Here is a 17403-nt window from a genome sequence, read left to right on the forward strand (position 1 = left end):
AGAATGGATCAACAACATTGTAGTTACCCCACAATACTAACCTAATTGACAGAGTGAAAAGAAGGACAGAAAAATTATTACAAAGCATGCATCTTGTTTGCAAAGTTCCACCAAAGTAACACTGCAAAGAAAACTGGCAAAGCAATTAACATTGTGTCCTGAATACAAAAAGTTGTGTTTGGGGCAAATACTGTACAATACAACACGAAACTGAGTACCACTCTCCATATTTTCAAGCATAGTGGTGGCTGCAACATGTTATGAGTATGCTTGTAATTGTTAAGGACTGGGGAGATTTTCAGGATAAAAATCAAGCGCAATGGAGTTAATCACAGGCAAAATCCTAGAGCAAAACCTTGTTCAGTCTGCTTTCCACCAGACACTGGGATATGAAGTCACCTTTCAGCAGGACAATAAGCACTTTGCAACATCTGCTGATGTAAATAGGGCTTTTTAAATACATTTGATGATAATTTGATTTCATCTGATTGGAAAACACAAGGCCAAATCTACACTGGACTTGCTTACCAAGAAGACCGTGAATGTTTCTGAGAGGCCGAGTTACAGTTTTGACTTAAACCTGCTTGAAAATCTATGGCAAGACTTGAAAATGTTTGTCTAGCAATACTCAACAACCAATTTGATGGAGCTTGAAGAATTTTGAAAAGAATAATGGGCAAATACTGTACAATCCAGGCATTTATTATTAAACACAGTACTATATGATTTCAATGATACAGACAATGGCCACATAGGCCTATATAATGAATACACTGTACAGAGAATACTTTATCTAATAATATTGAGAAACATACTTACAAGAACATTATCCTACATCACAGCTATATTTCTTAATTCAGACCAAAACACAAAAATAATTCATTAAGAAAAACTGAATGTAATGCAATACCATGTGCACAAACTGGAAAGGAATGACACTTCACAAGACTTCATACCAAGCTTCAGAACATTTTATCTATCTAAGTGTTTTGTAATGTTGTCATGACAATGTCATTTGTTCCTCTTATGCCCGATGTCCACCAGATGCATATTAGTTTTGTTTTTCCATACTTGACGCAAGTGCTTCGCTTTTCAACTAGCTAAAAGCTTGCTAGTTGGAGTCTGTGTGTTTAGGCCTACTTCTGTTTGTATCACCATACATTAAAGCAATGTACGAGTTTAAAATACTGAAAGCATGCGGTACACCGAATGCACCGCAGCTTAGTGCAGCACCCCCAGCGTAGCATTGCGGACTGCTCCATTGACAATGAATTACTTCCGCCGGAATGCAAAAAGTTTGCTGTATCTGGTGTTTGCTGCATAATAATAATAAATAAAAAAAATCCCTTATGTATTATTCTCCCCTAACCCTACCACCACACCCCTAATTGGAGTAAACTAATGGATGACAATACTTAGACTTCTACTTCCATCTTATACATACTATAAACATTTTACGGACATGGTACATTTTACAGCTAGTGTCCGTCCTCCTCTGGGTACATTGAATTCAATACAAAGCCTGAACAGTTTTGAACAAATTAATTTCTCAAAAAAGGAAGGAGAAGCAAGAGAGAGAGAGAGAGAGATAGCTATATTTAGTTGTATTTTATTCACTTTCACTTACTTAGTTAGCTAAGGCAGCTAGCTAATTTAGCCTACTCAAACACCTGGCTCAAACAGAGAAGGATGCTATGTTAGCTAGCTGGCTCAGGATATCCAACACTGGAACTCTTCCAACGCAAGGTACGTTTTCGGTTTTATGAATTTATTGCCATTGGGGCTCCCCAGTGTAACTGCTAAACTGCTTGCTGTACACTGCACTGCATGATTGTAGCGTGTTTACTAAATCATTAGTTCTAGTAGCCATGTTGACTATGACATTAGCTAATATGGTGACAACGACGTAGGATGTGTGTAGCGGTTAGCGGTTATGATATGAAGGTTTGGCTTGGAAAGGTTTTTTCACCTGGGGATAAACATACTTGGATTTGTCCAATAGAAACTTTTGTTTGCAACTGTTTGGACTAATAATTACACTCTAGATCAGCTAGAAGCAGGCAAGAGTGTGCAAGGCGGTATTGATTATGTCACTGTCGGTCACCTTGATTACTCACATTTTTCTCTTGACCTGTTGTAAACTTGCATTTGTAGGCTAGGTTGTAGCAATGTCATGATTGGTATAGGGACAATTCTAGGATCATGTAGCCTAAACCTATTGATGTTACATTGAGCTGTAATATGAATGATAGTCATCAATATGTAAGGTATAATCAACGAGGGGCTATGCATGGGAAATAATGAATATGTGGAAGGTGTAGCGCGGAGTGGAATGACCTTCCACAGAGCTACATTTTTTTCCAGAGAACGCATTGAGCCACAAGTTGTTTATCCATTTTATGCCATGGCTATAATTTAAAACATTTGCCGCTAGAAATCTGGTCAACATCCACTGAAGTAGCTAGCAAGTTTATTAGATAACTACAGTAGTTGACGTAAATGTAGTTGCCTTGGTAACCAAACAAACGTACTTGCTAGTTAGCTAACCAAACCATCAGTCCTAGTTTGCTATTCTGAAAATCGAATTAAACAATGCTGATATACCCTGCGAGTTATAGGGAAATAATGCACGCTCTAGAATGCCCTTCAAGACAATCAGAAACGAGTATTCAACAATGCCACTGTATAAGATCTATTATAAACTGGGTGGTTCGAGCCCTGAATGCTGATTGCCTGAAAGCCGTGGTATATCAGAACGTATACCAGGGGTATGTTGAAACATTTATTTTTACTGCTCTAAATACATTGGCAACCAGTTTATAATAGCAATAAGGCACCTCGGGGGTTTGTGGTATATGGCCAATATACCATGGCTAAGGGCTGTATCCAGGCACTCCTAGTTGCGTCGTACAAAAGAACAGCCCTTTGCCGTGGTACAGTGGCTTGCGAAAGTATTCACCCCCGTTGGCATTTTTCCTATTTTATTGCCTTACAACCTGGAATTAAAATGGATTTGTGGGGGGTTTGTATCATTTGATTTACACAACATGCCTACCAGTTTGAAGAGAAGAAAGACAAGAAATAAAACAAAACAGAAAACTTGAGCGTGCATAACTATTCACCCCTCAAAGTCAATACTTTGTAGAGCCACCTTTGCAGCAATTACAGCTGCAAGTCTCTTGGGGTATGTCTCTATAAGCTTGGCACATCTAGCCACTGGGATTTATGCCCATTCTTCAAGGCAAAACTGCTCCAGCTCCTTCAAGTTGGATGGGTTCTGCTGGTGTACAGCAATATTTAAGTCATACCACAGATTCTTAATTGGATTGAGGTCAGGGCTTTGACTAGGCCATTCCAAGACATTTAAATGTTTACCCTTAAACTGAAAAATGACCCTAAGCATACTGCTTTAGCAGTATGCTTAGGGTCATTTTCCTGCTGGAAGGTGAACCTCCGTCCCAGTCTCAAATCTTTGGAAGACTGAAACAGGTTTCCCTCAAGAATTTCCCTGTATTTAGCGTTATCCATCATTCCTTCAATTCTGACCAGTTTCCCAGTCCCTGCCGATGAAAACATCCCCACAGCATGATGCTGCCACCACGCTTCACTGTGGGGATGTTGTTCTCGGGGTGATGAGAGGTGTTGGGTTTACGCCAGACATAGCGTTTTCCTTGATGATCAAAAAGCTCAATTTTAGTCTCATCTGACCAGAGTACCTTCTTCCATATGCTTGGGGAGTCTCCCACATGCCTTTTAGCAAACACCAAAAGTCTTTGCTTATTTCTTTCTTTAAGCAATGTTTTTTTTCTGGCCACTCTTCCGTAAAGCCCAGCTCTGTGGAGTGTACAGCTTAAAGTGGTCCTATGGACAGATACTGCAATGTCCGCTGTGGAGCTTTGCAGCTCCTTCAGGGTTATCTTCAGTCTCTTTGTTGCCTCTCTGATTAATTCCCTCCTTGCCTGGTCCGTGAGGTTTGGTGGGCGGCCCTTTCTTGGCAGGTTTGTTGTGATGCCATATTCTTTCCATTTTTTACTAATGGATTTAATGGTGCTCCATAGGATGTTCAAAGTTACGTATATCATTTTATAACCCAACCCTGATCTGTACTTCTCCACAACTTTGTCCCTGACCTGTTTGGAGAGCTCCTTGGTCTTCATGGTGCCGCTTGCTTGGTGGTGCCGCTTGCTTAGTGGTGTTGCAAACTAAGGGGCCTTTCAGAACAGGTGTATATATAGTAAGCCAGTATATATATAAACATATATATAAACAATATATAAACAATATATATAAACAGTAAGCCAGTATATATATATATATATATATATATATACTGAGATCATGTGACACTTAGATTGCACACAGGTGGACTTTATTTAACTAATTATGTGACTTCTGAAGGTAATTGGTTGCACCAGATCTTATTTAGGGGCTTCATAGTAAAGGGGGTGAATACATATGCACACACCACTTTTCAGTTTTTTTCATTTCACTTCACCAATTTGAACAATTTTGTGTATGTCCATTACATGAAATCCAAATAAAAATCAATTTAAATTACAAATTGAACCAAAACCTCAAGGAGTGATGAACACTTTTGCAAGGCATATAACACCCCCCTCATTCCTTATTGCTTAAATAGAAATAAGACCATGCTCGTAAAAAAATATTGTCCTCCTAAGCTTAAACGGCACCGACCGCCATTGGTTTCTACAGATGGTAAATTAAATATTACATTTTTTATTATTATATTATTGATTGATTGACTATGGCTTTTCAAGTCAGCCAGCAGTGCTATTTGCAGAGTTAGTTCTAGGTAAATGTTGTGATTTTTCAGCCATTCCTGAGTTTGTAACCAAAAACAAGCTACATACATATGAGCAGTACCAAAACAATTTATCTAATGATTCTGTCTCTTCGCAGCAAAATCTGTAGAGCTGTGATGGTTGTATACCCATATACAATTTACATCAACAACATAGCTCAGGCAGTAGGAGGCAGTCTTATTCTAAACTGGCCCCTCCCTGGATTATGTGTTAGACGCTCTACAACAAAGCTTTCTTAGTATCCAACAAGCTTTCTCTGCCCTTAACCTTGTTCTGAACATGAATTAAATGAAATGAAACTGAAATTGTAACCATTTCTATGGCTTGTTTTAAAAATAGGGATATTTTGGAGAGGTTTTCATTTTAAAATAACCGAAAGTGAGAGGTTATAATTTGGACAAAGGGAAAAGGCAAATTTTGAACAAGGGATGAGCCATTCTTACTAATCTGCTGGAGAACCAGTTCCGATTTAAGTATAACTTTTATATGACTGAAGCCTTTAGAGAGATTCAATATTCTATTATTTTATCATTTTAGCCCTTCGAATTCATATTTATTATATAAATAGGCCCGTTGAATTTTTCCAATTAAAGTGGATAAAGGAACAAGCGGTTACTCTTCTAGAAGTTAGGATCAGTATATGGTCCCGCTTTCGCTTATTACTGTATATAACAGATTTTCCTGAAGTAAAGTGTTGGTTGGCTTCAGAGTTGAATGGGTTTGGATCAGTCCTCTTGAATGTGTATGGGGTTCATAACTATGGTTGTGGCGTCCTGGAACAAAGGATTTTCGATCTGAAACACAAAGGACCAACAAGAGATAAGTTTAGTACAGAGCGAGCATCATGTTATCAACAACCAACACTTAACATTATAAATCTTGCATTAAAGACTCCTTAAGTTGATTATTTGCTTAAAAAAATGACAAAACAACAATAAGAAGACCAACCACATTCACAAATAATAAAGAACTCCACTATTCATACAATAAACTATGAGACTGAGAACAATAGACAGATATTTGGTTATGAGAAACGACCAGTTAACGCAGAGACATCTAGCCTATTTGACATATCATGGTGATTCATTGTCATGTGTATACTGTTCTTTCTCTCACATTTTTCCAGACTACAGTCTCCGTTGCTTTGAGGAAGCTGTCATACTCTCTCCGGTAGTGGAACTCCAGCATCAGCCAGCTGATGAGGATCACTGCGATGCCGATGAAGATGATGCTGGACACCGAGCTGCCAATGATCACATAAGTCTTGTCAACAGAGCCTGCCAGGGATGTGAAGAGGAAGAGTTTGTAGTAGAACATGAGTCCTGACTTTTTGTCTAATGCAAAGCATCTTTGATCAAACAACTATAGCAGAATAGGTCCGTATAAGCAGAATAAGGATGTCATAGGAGTGATCTTTTTTAGGTGTGCCTAAGAGCTAGCAATATTATGAATTGCTCCAATGAGCAGTGAGAATAGAAATGGTAAAAACAGTAAGCCAGTTGGATACATAGCCATGTTAAAATCTTGAAAATAAAGGCTAATGATTAGAGATGAACTTGTCTCACGGGGCAGATCTGCGTAGAGGACCAGGATGTTGCCGTCAGGGAACAGCTCTACTTTGTAGGAGATGGTGTCTTCTCTGCAGGGGAACTCCTGGGGTCCCTCAACCCAAGTGGACTTGACTGAGCCACATGGTCGGCTACAGTTACTCTTTAGGCCGTCACTTTCCTTATTGGCCAATTCACACGTCACACAGGCCCTGGAAATGTTACACAAAGACAGGTTTACAGACATGCTGAAGGTACACAGGCACAGACACAGACACTGCATTATTGTAATGTTAAGTGTTCCTGTAAGGTCACAATTGAAGTACTAAACTTTGGCAACCTGGAAACTCAATCCAAAATGACTAAGTTATTTTCTTGTACTCACAGGAATTTTGCGCATGCATCAGCAATCTTTGAACAGTTCATGCCAAAGAAGTCGTTGTTGCACTGGCACTGGTTACACTGGCATGTTCCCTGGCCATTGCACAGCTTCCCAGCAGTCCTGCACTGGTCGGTGAGGGTGGAACAGTCACACGCAGAGCCATTGTAGTTGGCATGACACTTACATGTTCCACAGTCACACTGCCCATTTCCTGCAGGAGACAGGCGGCAAACGTTGTCAAACACAGCTGAAAAATGGGCTGCAATAAGGTGCAGCTATAAGGAACACATTCTTAACCAATCAAAATGCATGGCCTGGACTAACTGTTTTAGTTTACTCACCACCGCAGAGCATGTTGTTGTGGCGGTCACAGCTGTTGTCATCACATTGGCAGAAATCCTCATGGTGGGTGCCCTGGCACACACATATGCCACACTCACAGCTCCCGTGCCCGCTGCATAGCAGCGAGGAGCTGTCTTGGCGACATGTTGTGTCCATAGAGTCAGCAGAGATCATGTCCTTAGGCCGGTCACACTCACACCTCTGACCCAGGTGATCCTCGTCACAGCTAAAGGGCACAGCATTTTACAAAAACGCTGAAAAAAATTGGGTAAAACAACAAAAAACGGGACATTCTGGGACTTAATTTGGGCTAGGAGTTTTTTCTGGTCAGGTCACGTAATCAGGGAAGACTTCTAGCCCTACTCATCAGTACATCAAAAACACTTCAATTACTGTAACAAAGGAAAACTATTAACTTGAATCCCCTCAAGTTTTGATTGTGAGAACTTTTATATTTGATACATTCCTTTAACTATAGAAACTTGTTTACTGCTATGTGGTAACAGTCAAACTACAGTCTGCAGCTGTTTCCCTTACTGTGTGCAATTTGTAAGCACAGTTCTCTATCTCACCAACCAGGAGGTGCTGTGAGTTTTCAACATAATTTGAGGACTTGCCTGCAGATTCCGCAGTTGAGCGTTCCCTTTTCATTGCAGTGTGTGGACTGCTGTTCTCTGTCATGGCAGTCACAGTCACACAGGGTTTCCACGGAGACCTTCAGGGTCTCGCTGATGCCCTGCAGTTTGAGGAAAAACTGCTTCTTCTCCTTCAGACATTCTCCTTCAGACGTTGAAATATTCAGACTCACTGTGAAGTCAACCTGGGCGCAAGGGAGAGGATAATACTCAATAAATTGGTCTGTAACAAAAGTCCTATACAGTATACCATTAAATAAAACCAGTGTATGCTGTTTTTTGTTGTTTTCAGCCATTGATTTCAAGTGAACTACTATTACATAACTACATATATTACATGACTAAATCCATTTAAGACATGAGTCTTGCTCTCCTTGTTCACATCTTGTTTTTGCCCTCCACCCCTGCTTTGGGCCAGACCTGCTGGTTGAGCTTGACGTTCATGCACTCGCCCTTCCTCTGCCATGGGGTGTTGTCCCCTTCTGCAGGGGTGCAGTGGGATCTGTAGGTCACGTCCAGACCTGAGGGAGCTCCATGGTGCTCCAATAAGATAGTGGAGGACAGGTTCTGTGAACAAATATGCATTACTATAGATAGGAGAGTTGACGATGTTACATTTTTGGCTATGTGTCCAATAAATGGAATTTCATTGCAAAGCCACAGTGATACGTTTGTTTGTAAGTAATACATTCCAAAAGTAGTTTATATTTCTCTAGGCCTAAATGTCTTAAATTCCTAGAGAAATGTAGGTCTATCATGTATGAAACCTTAACTTTACCACTAGGAAGATTGACACAGAATTTGCCAGTATATTTTTCTACCCGTGAGAGCATAGCACACACTATATCCATCACTAGCTAACCATGAGGCCAGGGATTCCAGTGAAAATACGTATGTGAGCTGGTTCTACTATTTTAGTCTGCTGTGTGAGTCATGGCCATAACCACAGACATGCTTCTATGTCCTCTTTTGAATATGCATTTTATAGGTCATTGCAGGCTTTTGCAATTGAATTATTTCACAATTTTGCAGTAGCTTGGCACAAATTATTGTCAACTGTGTTCTAGGCTTGAGACCATTTAGATACTCACATTGTAGGCCTCTAAGATGAGCTGGACCACGTTGCTTGAGTCGTTCTTCAGGACTCCCAGCACTGACTGAGGGATTAGTTTACTCAATGCCTAGAGAAGTGTGTGTGTGTGTGTGTGTGTGTGTGTGTGTGTGTGTGTGTGTGTGTGTGTGTGTGTGTGTGTGTGTGTGTGTGTGTGTGTGTGTGTGTGTGTGTATAGGTGTGTTTGTTTAGGTATGGGCACAATAGGGAGAGACGGGCGAAGGTAGAAATTCAGAGGTTAAACATTTTGTGAACTTTTGTAATTTGCTTTAACAAACTATCTCTCCTGTCAGTCCTGACCTTGTAGGCAGCAACACTGTCTTCGGTGACAGCAAAGATGAGCTGGATGTTATTGGCTGCCAGGACCCTGGCGAGCTGGCCAACCGATGGGTAGTCCTTAGACACATAGGAAGTGGATTAAATAACCACAGAAAGGCAGCGTAGTTGCCCAGCTCCTCCACAACAAATGTCACTGAAACAAGCTCACGTCTTCTAAGTGTTGATCATCCCACCCATCTGTTGATAACTCACATATTTAGTGCCATCGTAAAAGCCGCTGCCATTGAGATGACACTTCCCATCATTAGGTTCGAATATCCCAGCCAGCCTGCCGTCCCCGGCAATGTGGAAGGTGTCATCTGACGTGTAAACCAGGATCCGGGTGACATTGTTCCAACCAATCACACCCTGGAGGAAGGGAGGGAGAGAGAGAAAGGGAGAGAAATAGAAATGGACATTGTTGACATATGTTGTAGCAGACTGGTCTCCTAGACTAAACGTAACATAGTAAATGTAAATCCGGGGCATTCACATTAATATGATATGTAACGTTTGGTATGGTTTCATAAGACGGAAGGTTACTTAAGGCAAAAACGAAAGGAGGGTGGTTGGTCGGAGTGGATGGGTGGGTGTACATGTCTGCTACATGACTAAAATGTGTATATCATTTGTTTGAATCTCATTACGGACAATTTTAGCATTTTAGAAACTTTGCAACTACTTCCTACTTTTTAGACTTTGCAACTACTTAGCATGTTAGCTAACCCTTCCCCTAATCATTTTAGCTAACCCTTCCCCTAACCCTAACCATTTAACCTAAATCCTAACCCTAACCTTAACCCCCAACCCCTAACCTAGCTAACGTTAGCCACCTAGCTAATGTTAGCGTTAGCCACCTAGCCACCCTTAGCTAACATTAGCCACAACAAAATGGAATTCGTAACATACGATACGTTTTGAAAATTCGTAGCATATCGTACATTTAGCAAATTCGTAAGATATCGTATGAATTGCAATTCGTAACATATCATACGAATTGCAATTTGTAACATCTACAAAATGGAGTGTCTCGGATTTACATACAGAATAATACAAAATACTCTGAGACCACATTGGTTGTAGACATCCTATACAGAGGTAACTGTGTTTGGTCATGTATGACAGTCCTACCTGGCAGACAGCTGCCTGCATGATGGCGTCAAAGCCAGACTCGGGGGAGTCCAGGTTTCCAGAGATGATCTGGTTGCTGACCCTGGTCTTGAACTCGGCCACGTCTTGGGTTAGTCCCAGAATGTTCTGGAAGCTGAAGGCAGGTTGACAGGTGTACAGGCGGCTGGGGCAGGGGTTGTTCTTCTTGTCCTTAACCTGGCTGACATACGGCAGAGCCACCTTGTCCACAAACGAGCCAAAGCCTGATAGGGAGAGAGGAGAGGGATAGAGATGGACAGGATGAGGATAGGTGGCATAGTCAGATGACTACACACAGTTGATTGAATTCCTAACTTCTCCTCAGCACTCACCTATGCGGACCTTCTTGGTGACGTTTTTTAGCGTAGAGAGGATTTCCTGGCCCAGATTCTTGATGGTATCCAGGTCGTCCCTCATGGAGAAGGACAGATCCATCAGGTAGTACAGGTCTATGGGGTAGCCCTCGGCTCTCTTGAATGACACACTGAAGGTCTGAGGGACTCCTGAAACCAGACGGGTCAGTTAGTACAGTTATGGCAAAGCAAGCATCAATAGGATACTAACACTGTTATGTCTAGTACTTCACACTCCTTAATAAAGGATCAATAAAGCACCACAAATAATTTCAGATTTGGACCCATCTTTGCTTATTTACTGAGAAATACTGAGCAGCTGCTGTGTACGAGTCATTAAATTCTCACCGACTCTGAGTTTGAAGAGGAGGTTTTGTGGCTTAAGCTGGACCACGCTGTCTGGGTCGCTGCTGAGCTCATTGTTCTTTAGGAAGACCAATTCTGATTGGGGGTTGATGATGTCTGTCTGCTCACAGCGCCTGGTCCTCAGAGACTCAGCAGTGTCACACCTCCGCTCAGTGGACTCCCCAGACTTCAGGAAGTCCTGTCAGGAGGATAGGTATTATGGTCTTAGTTCAGTGTGTCGGACTAATGATATAGACAATAAAATACTGGCTCATAGCAGTGGGGTGCCAGGTTATCATGTGGGCCTACCTCCTGTCAGTTAAACAGATGGGCTTACATCTCTGTTTTAGGCTTAGAATTTTTACACGAAAACATTGTTATTATTTTGAAACATACATGGGACATGTCATTATGATACATAGGACCTGTAGAGTAGACCGTTGCTTTGGAGAAGGGGTTAGATTGCAAGGAGAAATGACAGAGAGAATAATGCAGCTAATTTAAAGTATTGAAAGTAAAATGTGCAGGAAATGAACATGGAAATAGAAAGACGGAAGTGAGTCTGACACCAGTAGCATGACACTGTCATAAGAAATCACAGAGAGCTGCAGCAGCACAATACACAATTCAAATATCAACCCCAAACAGGAGGCCAGGTTAGAGAACATACAGAGAAACCACTCTCTTCAACAAGTTGTGTAAGACATGAGCACCCAAGCCAGACAGTGTGTTTACTGATTCTGATGAAGGAAACTGATGGCCGAAACGTCATGTTTTCAACTTGAAATAATAAAACCGTTTTTAATGTTAGCAAGAGTCACACCGATTATTTTTAAATATCCAAGCGAGATAAGCATGAGATAAAATGTGTCCTAAAAAACCTTCCAAAAGGGTTCTGGACTGTCCCCATAGGAGAACACTTTTTGGTTCCAGGGAAAACTATTTTGTGTTCCATGTAGAACCCTATGTGCAAACAGTTCTAAATGGAACCCAAAGGGGGTTTTACCTGGAACCAAAAGGGTTCTACAGTCCCATCCCACTGGTCAAAAACTGGTTGAATGAACATTGTTCCATGTCATTTCAACCCAAAAAATCTATGTGATGATGTTGAATCAACGTGGAAAACTAATTGGATTTGCAAAGTCATCAGCGTAAGGGCATTTCATCTTTTTTTCACCCAACTTTTAACCTAAATCCAATGACATGGTAAAATGTTTTGTTGATTTCACATTGAATTCACGTTAGTTGACAACTCAACCAAATGTAAATCAAAACAATATGTTGAACTGACGTCTGTGCCCAGTGGGATACGTCAGTCATTTGATACTAGTATAAATGGCTGAGGATACTTATAACCTTTTCCTTTAAATGTATAACAATGTGAAGGAGGAATTGAAACATTCACTTGACCTAACTGTCTTTCAGTCAATCTCTCACACCTCTTCTCACCAGGAGGTAAAGAGTTGTTAGCAAAACTGTTAGCAAAATGTCTGCCAAACTGTAGAAGCTGTTGAAAAAATAAGATATATATTATCTTACATGAGCTTGATGGGACATCACTGTCTAAGATCTCACCAAAAATGCACAAGGATATCACCATTCAGACCGCAATGAAGACCTATAGTATGTTGGCTCCTATTGTAAGTAGTTCTACAGTGGCCCTAATGTCGTTGTCCCTACATGTTGTCTACAGAGACGGGGCCCATCAGAGAGCCGCAAGTCAACTCACAAAGCATTCAAAGGCCGTTGAGTCCAAGAATTAAGAGTAGAGAAAGTATAGCAAAACTCAAGGATAAAACATGATACAGTTTTAAACAAATACAGGCAGCAGCAGCAAGCTAGTGGATACATGATAAGGCTGACCTTGTGTTTGCACCAGGCACATCCAGGGCTCCTCAGGCAAGCTGAACATGAGGGCTGGGACACACATATTTGGGGGACCCCTGACACACCAAACAAAACAGTGAAATATTTTATTACCCCATGACTCTTTCAGACACAAACACACAGCAGAGATTGAGGAGATTGTGTTTGCTCTCCTAACGGACCTGCCATTACCCATGTCTGCCTTGTCAATTCAGAAAGTGAATTCTAATTCAACAATTGCAAAATCCTAATTTGGAATTAAATGACACTTCAATTCAATTTAAATGGGATACCCCCAACCCTGACTAGTAGTTGTAGATGAGACTTACCTTGAATTTGGATCTGTCCCACACAGTACAACATAAAGGTTCCTAATAGAAAGAAGCCAACCATTGCCTGAGGATAGCGACGGAATGAGAAATAGACAGACAGAGAGGATTAGGAACTTCTCCTGGTTAGAAAAAATCAAGAGAGTTGTGAGAAGACGGAAGCAGGAGGCAGACACAACACAGCAGACAAGTAATTTCCCCTTGAGTTCTCACAAATTGTCAACCACCTACCCCACATATTTCCTTTTCGGAAGTTTCTGTAGTCGGTGCTCTTGGAAACAAGAAACATAATCCACAACCAATTCTGAGCCACTAGTTTGAAACCAGAGGCTTTCTCCAATCTCCTTCATGTGAGAAATGAAACTCAAAGCTAAACCAAACCTTATTTCTACTTCAGAAACGTTCCCCTGAAGTTCCTATATTGGTATGATCACACATGATAGGATCAAAGAATTATAGTGATTTGAATATCACTCTTACATTTACAAACACATACTGAACAAAAATATCAATGCAACATGTAAAGTGTTGGTCTCATGTTTCATGAGCTGAAATAAAAGATTGCAGAAATGTTCCATACGCACAAAAAGCTTATTTCTCTAAAATTTGTTGCACAAATTTGTTTACATTCCTGTTAGTGAGCATTTCTCCTTTGCCAAGATAATCCATCCACCTGACAGGGGTGGCATATCAAGAAGCTGATTAAACAGCATGATCATTACACAGGTGCACCTTGTGCTGGGGACAATAAAAGGCCACTCTAAAATGTACAGTTTTGTCACACAACACAATGCCACAGATGTCTCAGGTTTTGAGGGGGCATGCAACTGCCATGCCGACTGCAGGAATGTCCACCAGAGCTGTTGCCAGATAATTTAATGTTAATTTCTCTACCATAAGCCGCCTCCAACGTCGTTTTAGAGAATTTGGCAGAACATCCAACCGCCCTCACAACCGCAGACCACGTGTAACCATGCCAACTCAGGACCTCTACATCCATCTTCTTCACCTGTGGGATCGTCTGAGACCAGCGACCCGGACAGCTGATGAAACTGTGGGTTTGCACAACCAAAGAACTTCTGCACAAACTGTCAGAAACTGTCTCAGGGAAGCTCATCTGCGTGCTCATCATCCTCACCAGGGTTTTTACCTGACTGCAGTTCGGCATCGGAAACGACTTCAATGGGAAAATGCTCACCTTCAATGGCAACTGGCACGCTGGAGAACTATGCTCTTCGTGGATGAATCCCAGTTTCAACTGTACCGGGCAGATGGCAGACAGCAGGTATGGCGTGTGGGTGAGCGGTTTGCTGATGTCAACGTTGGGAACAGAGTGCCTCATGGTGGGGGTGGGGTTATGGTAGGGGCAGGTATAAGCTACGGACAATGAACACAATTACATTTTATTGATGGAAATTTGAATGCACAGAGACACCGTAATGAGATCCTGAGGCCCATTGTTGTTCCATTCATCCACCGCCATCACGTCATGTTTCAGCATGATAATGCATGGCCCCATGTCGAAAAGATCTGTACACAATTCCTGGAAGCTGAAAATGTCACATTTCTTCCATAGCCTGCATACTCACCAGACATGTCACCCATTGAACATGTTTGGGATTCTCTAGATCAATGTGTATGACAGCGTGTTTCAGTTCCCACAAATATCCAGCAACTTCGCACATCCTTTGAAGAGGAGTGGGATAACATTCCACAGGCCACAATCAACAACCTGATCAACTCTATGCGAAGGAGATGCAACCTGCTTAAATGACTACAGACCCGTAGCACTCACGTCCGTAGCCATGAAGTGCTTTGAAAGGTTGGTAATGACTCACATCAACACCATTATCCCAGAAACCCTAGACCCAATCCAATTTGCATACCGCCCAAACAGATCCACAGATGATGCAATCTCTATTGCACTCCACACTGCCCTTTCCCACCTGGACAAAAGGAACACTTATGTGAGAATGCTAGTCATTGACTACAGCTCAGCGTTCAACACCATAGTGCCCTCAAAGCTCATCACTAAGCTAAGGATCCTGGGATTAAACACCTCCTTCTGCAACTGGATCCTGGACTACCTGACTGGCCAACCCCAGGTGGTGAGGGTAGGTAGCAACACATCTGCCACGCTGATCCTCAACACTGGAGCTCCCAAGGGGTGCGTGCTCAGTCCCATCCTGTACTCCCTGTTCAGCCACGACGGCATGGCCAGGCATGACTCCAACACCATCATTAAGTTTGCAGATGACACAACAGTGATAGGCCTGATCACTGACAACGACGAGACAGCCTGTAGGGAGGAGGTCAGAGACCTGGCCGGGTGGTGCCAGAATAACAACCTATCCCTCAACGTAACCAAGACTAAAGAGATTATTGTGGACTACAGGAAAAGGAGGACCGAGCACGCCCCCATTCTCATCGACGGGGCTGTAGTGGAGCGGGTCGAGAGCTTCGAGTTCCTTGGTGTCCACATCAACAACAAACTAGAATGTTCCAAACACACCAAGACAGTTGTGAAGAGGGCACGACAAAGCCTATTCCCCCTCAGGAAACTATAAAGATTTGGCATGGGTCCTGAGATCCTCAAAAGGTTCTACAGCTGCAACATCGAGAGCGTCCTGACTGGTTGCATCACTGCCTCTGACCGCTAGGCACTACAGAGGGTAGTGTGTACAGCCCAGTACATCACTGGGGCTAAGCTGCCTGCCATTCAGGACCTCTACACCAGAGGAAGTGTCAGAGGAAGGCCCTAAAAATTGTCAAAGACCCCAGCCATCCCAGTCATAGACTGTTCTCTCTACTACCGCATGGCAAGTTTTGCACTATTGGTTAGAGCCTGTAAGGAAGCATTTCACTGTAAGGTCTACACCTGTTGTATTCAGCGCACGTGACAAATACACTTTGATTTGATGTGTCGCGTTACATGAGGCAAATGGTGGTCACACCAGACACTGACTGGTTTTCTGATCCACAACTTATTTGTATTTATTTTATTTTTGTTGTTGTTGTATATTCTCCCCAATGTCGATCTTGTCTCATCGCTGCAAATCCCCAACGGGCTCGGGAGGCGAAGGTCGAGTCATCCATCCTCCGAAACATGACCCGCCAAACCGCACTTCTTAACACCCGCCCGCTTAACCCGGAAGCCAGCCGCACCAATGTGTCGGAGGAAACATTGTTTAACTGACAACCGAGGTCAGCCTACAGGCGCCCGGCCCGCCCCAAGGAGTCGCTAGAGCGCAATGAGCCAAGTAAAGCCCCACGGCCAAACCATCCCCTAATCCGGAAAACCCTGGACAAATTGTGCGCCGCCCTATGGGACTCTCGATCAAAGCCGATTGTGATACAGCCTGGGATCAAACCCAGGTCTCTAGTGACGCCTCCAGCACTGAGATGCAGTGCTTTAGAACGCTGTGCCACTCGGGAGGCCCCCTTACATTTTGTTTGTAAGGTATCTTTGACCAACAGATGCATATCTGTATTCCCAGTCATGTGAAATCCATAGATTAGGGCCTAATGAATTTATTTAAATTGACTTATTTCCTCAGTAAAATCTTTGAAATTGTTGCATGTTGCATTTATATTTTTGTTCAGTGTACTTACTCATCCACAACTATACCCAACGTTTAAAAAAAAGCTACTCATCCACCTACTTTACATATATTACACTCATACATTTCAAGGCCTGCTTTGAACTTGGCTTTTGGGCATTACAGCCCCATATCTATGGGCCTCATCCAAGATATGCGCTCTTTCTCTCTCTCTGTCACACATACACACACAGCAGATGTTCTGGGAAGGAAGTTGAGCTGTCTGGCTCTGAAATGTAGCAGACGTTGACTAGCACAAACCACAGACTTCAGATTACTTAGTGCAACTTTTCTGACTGGCTGGGAGACTACCTGTAGTTACATAGAGGTCATCATATTGTGTACACACACACACTTTACACACATGTTTGGTACACTTTATAACATTTGTAACTGAAGAAGAAAGAGTAAAGAGGGAAATGGTCATGGTTAAGCTTCATGACTCATAGAAATCAGGAGACCTTGCACTAGCAGGTGCCACGGTCTTCATCTCTTCTGTCAGTCATCATCATTGTTTCCAATCAGCCTAAGACCATTTAGCGTTTTCAGCATTTTTGAACCCATACCTTACATTTTGATATTTGTTCAATTACTAAATGCATAA

The 17403-nt window shown here is 42.2% G+C and overlaps 1 protein-coding gene across 3 annotated transcripts; it reads right to left on the reverse strand.

Moving 5' to 3' along the window:
• Nucleotides 1-4324: 4324 nt before the first annotated feature.
• itgb7 (integrin, beta 7) lies at nucleotides 4325-13563 on the reverse strand. 3 transcript variants are annotated; one of them, XR_006761405.1, is made up of 15 exons: nucleotides 13201-13422; nucleotides 12869-12948; nucleotides 11009-11204; nucleotides 10640-10810; nucleotides 10290-10531; nucleotides 9372-9527; nucleotides 9141-9236; nucleotides 8821-8910; nucleotides 8150-8296; nucleotides 7712-7914; nucleotides 7094-7320; nucleotides 6756-6963; nucleotides 6389-6582; nucleotides 5940-6066; nucleotides 4325-5617 (listed from the first exon to the last, which is right to left on the reverse strand). XR_006761405.1 is itself a non-coding variant. In XM_014166841.2 (15 exons), the coding sequence occupies exons 1-15, from the start codon at nucleotides 13487-13489 to the stop codon at nucleotides 5549-5551; spliced, it is 2298 nt and encodes a 765-aa protein (XP_014022316.1). In that variant the 5' UTR covers nucleotides 13490-13563; the 3' UTR covers nucleotides 4326-5548. The 3 variants fall into 3 exon arrangements, 2 of the variants coding, with proteins under 2 accessions (XP_014022316.1, XP_014022315.1); XM_014166841.2 differs by lacking the exon at nucleotides 13201-13422 and adding an exon at nucleotides 13432-13563 and having other exon boundaries at nucleotides 4326-5617; nucleotides 5940-6100; XM_014166840.2 differs by having other exon boundaries at nucleotides 4327-5617; nucleotides 5940-6100.
• Between the last annotated feature and the right edge of the window lie 3840 nt (nucleotides 13564-17403).

This window comes from Salmo salar, chromosome ssa22 (genome assembly GCF_905237065.1).
Source record: "Salmo salar chromosome ssa22, Ssal_v3.1, whole genome shotgun sequence".
Taxonomy (NCBI): Eukaryota; Metazoa; Chordata; class Actinopteri; order Salmoniformes; family Salmonidae; genus Salmo; species Salmo salar.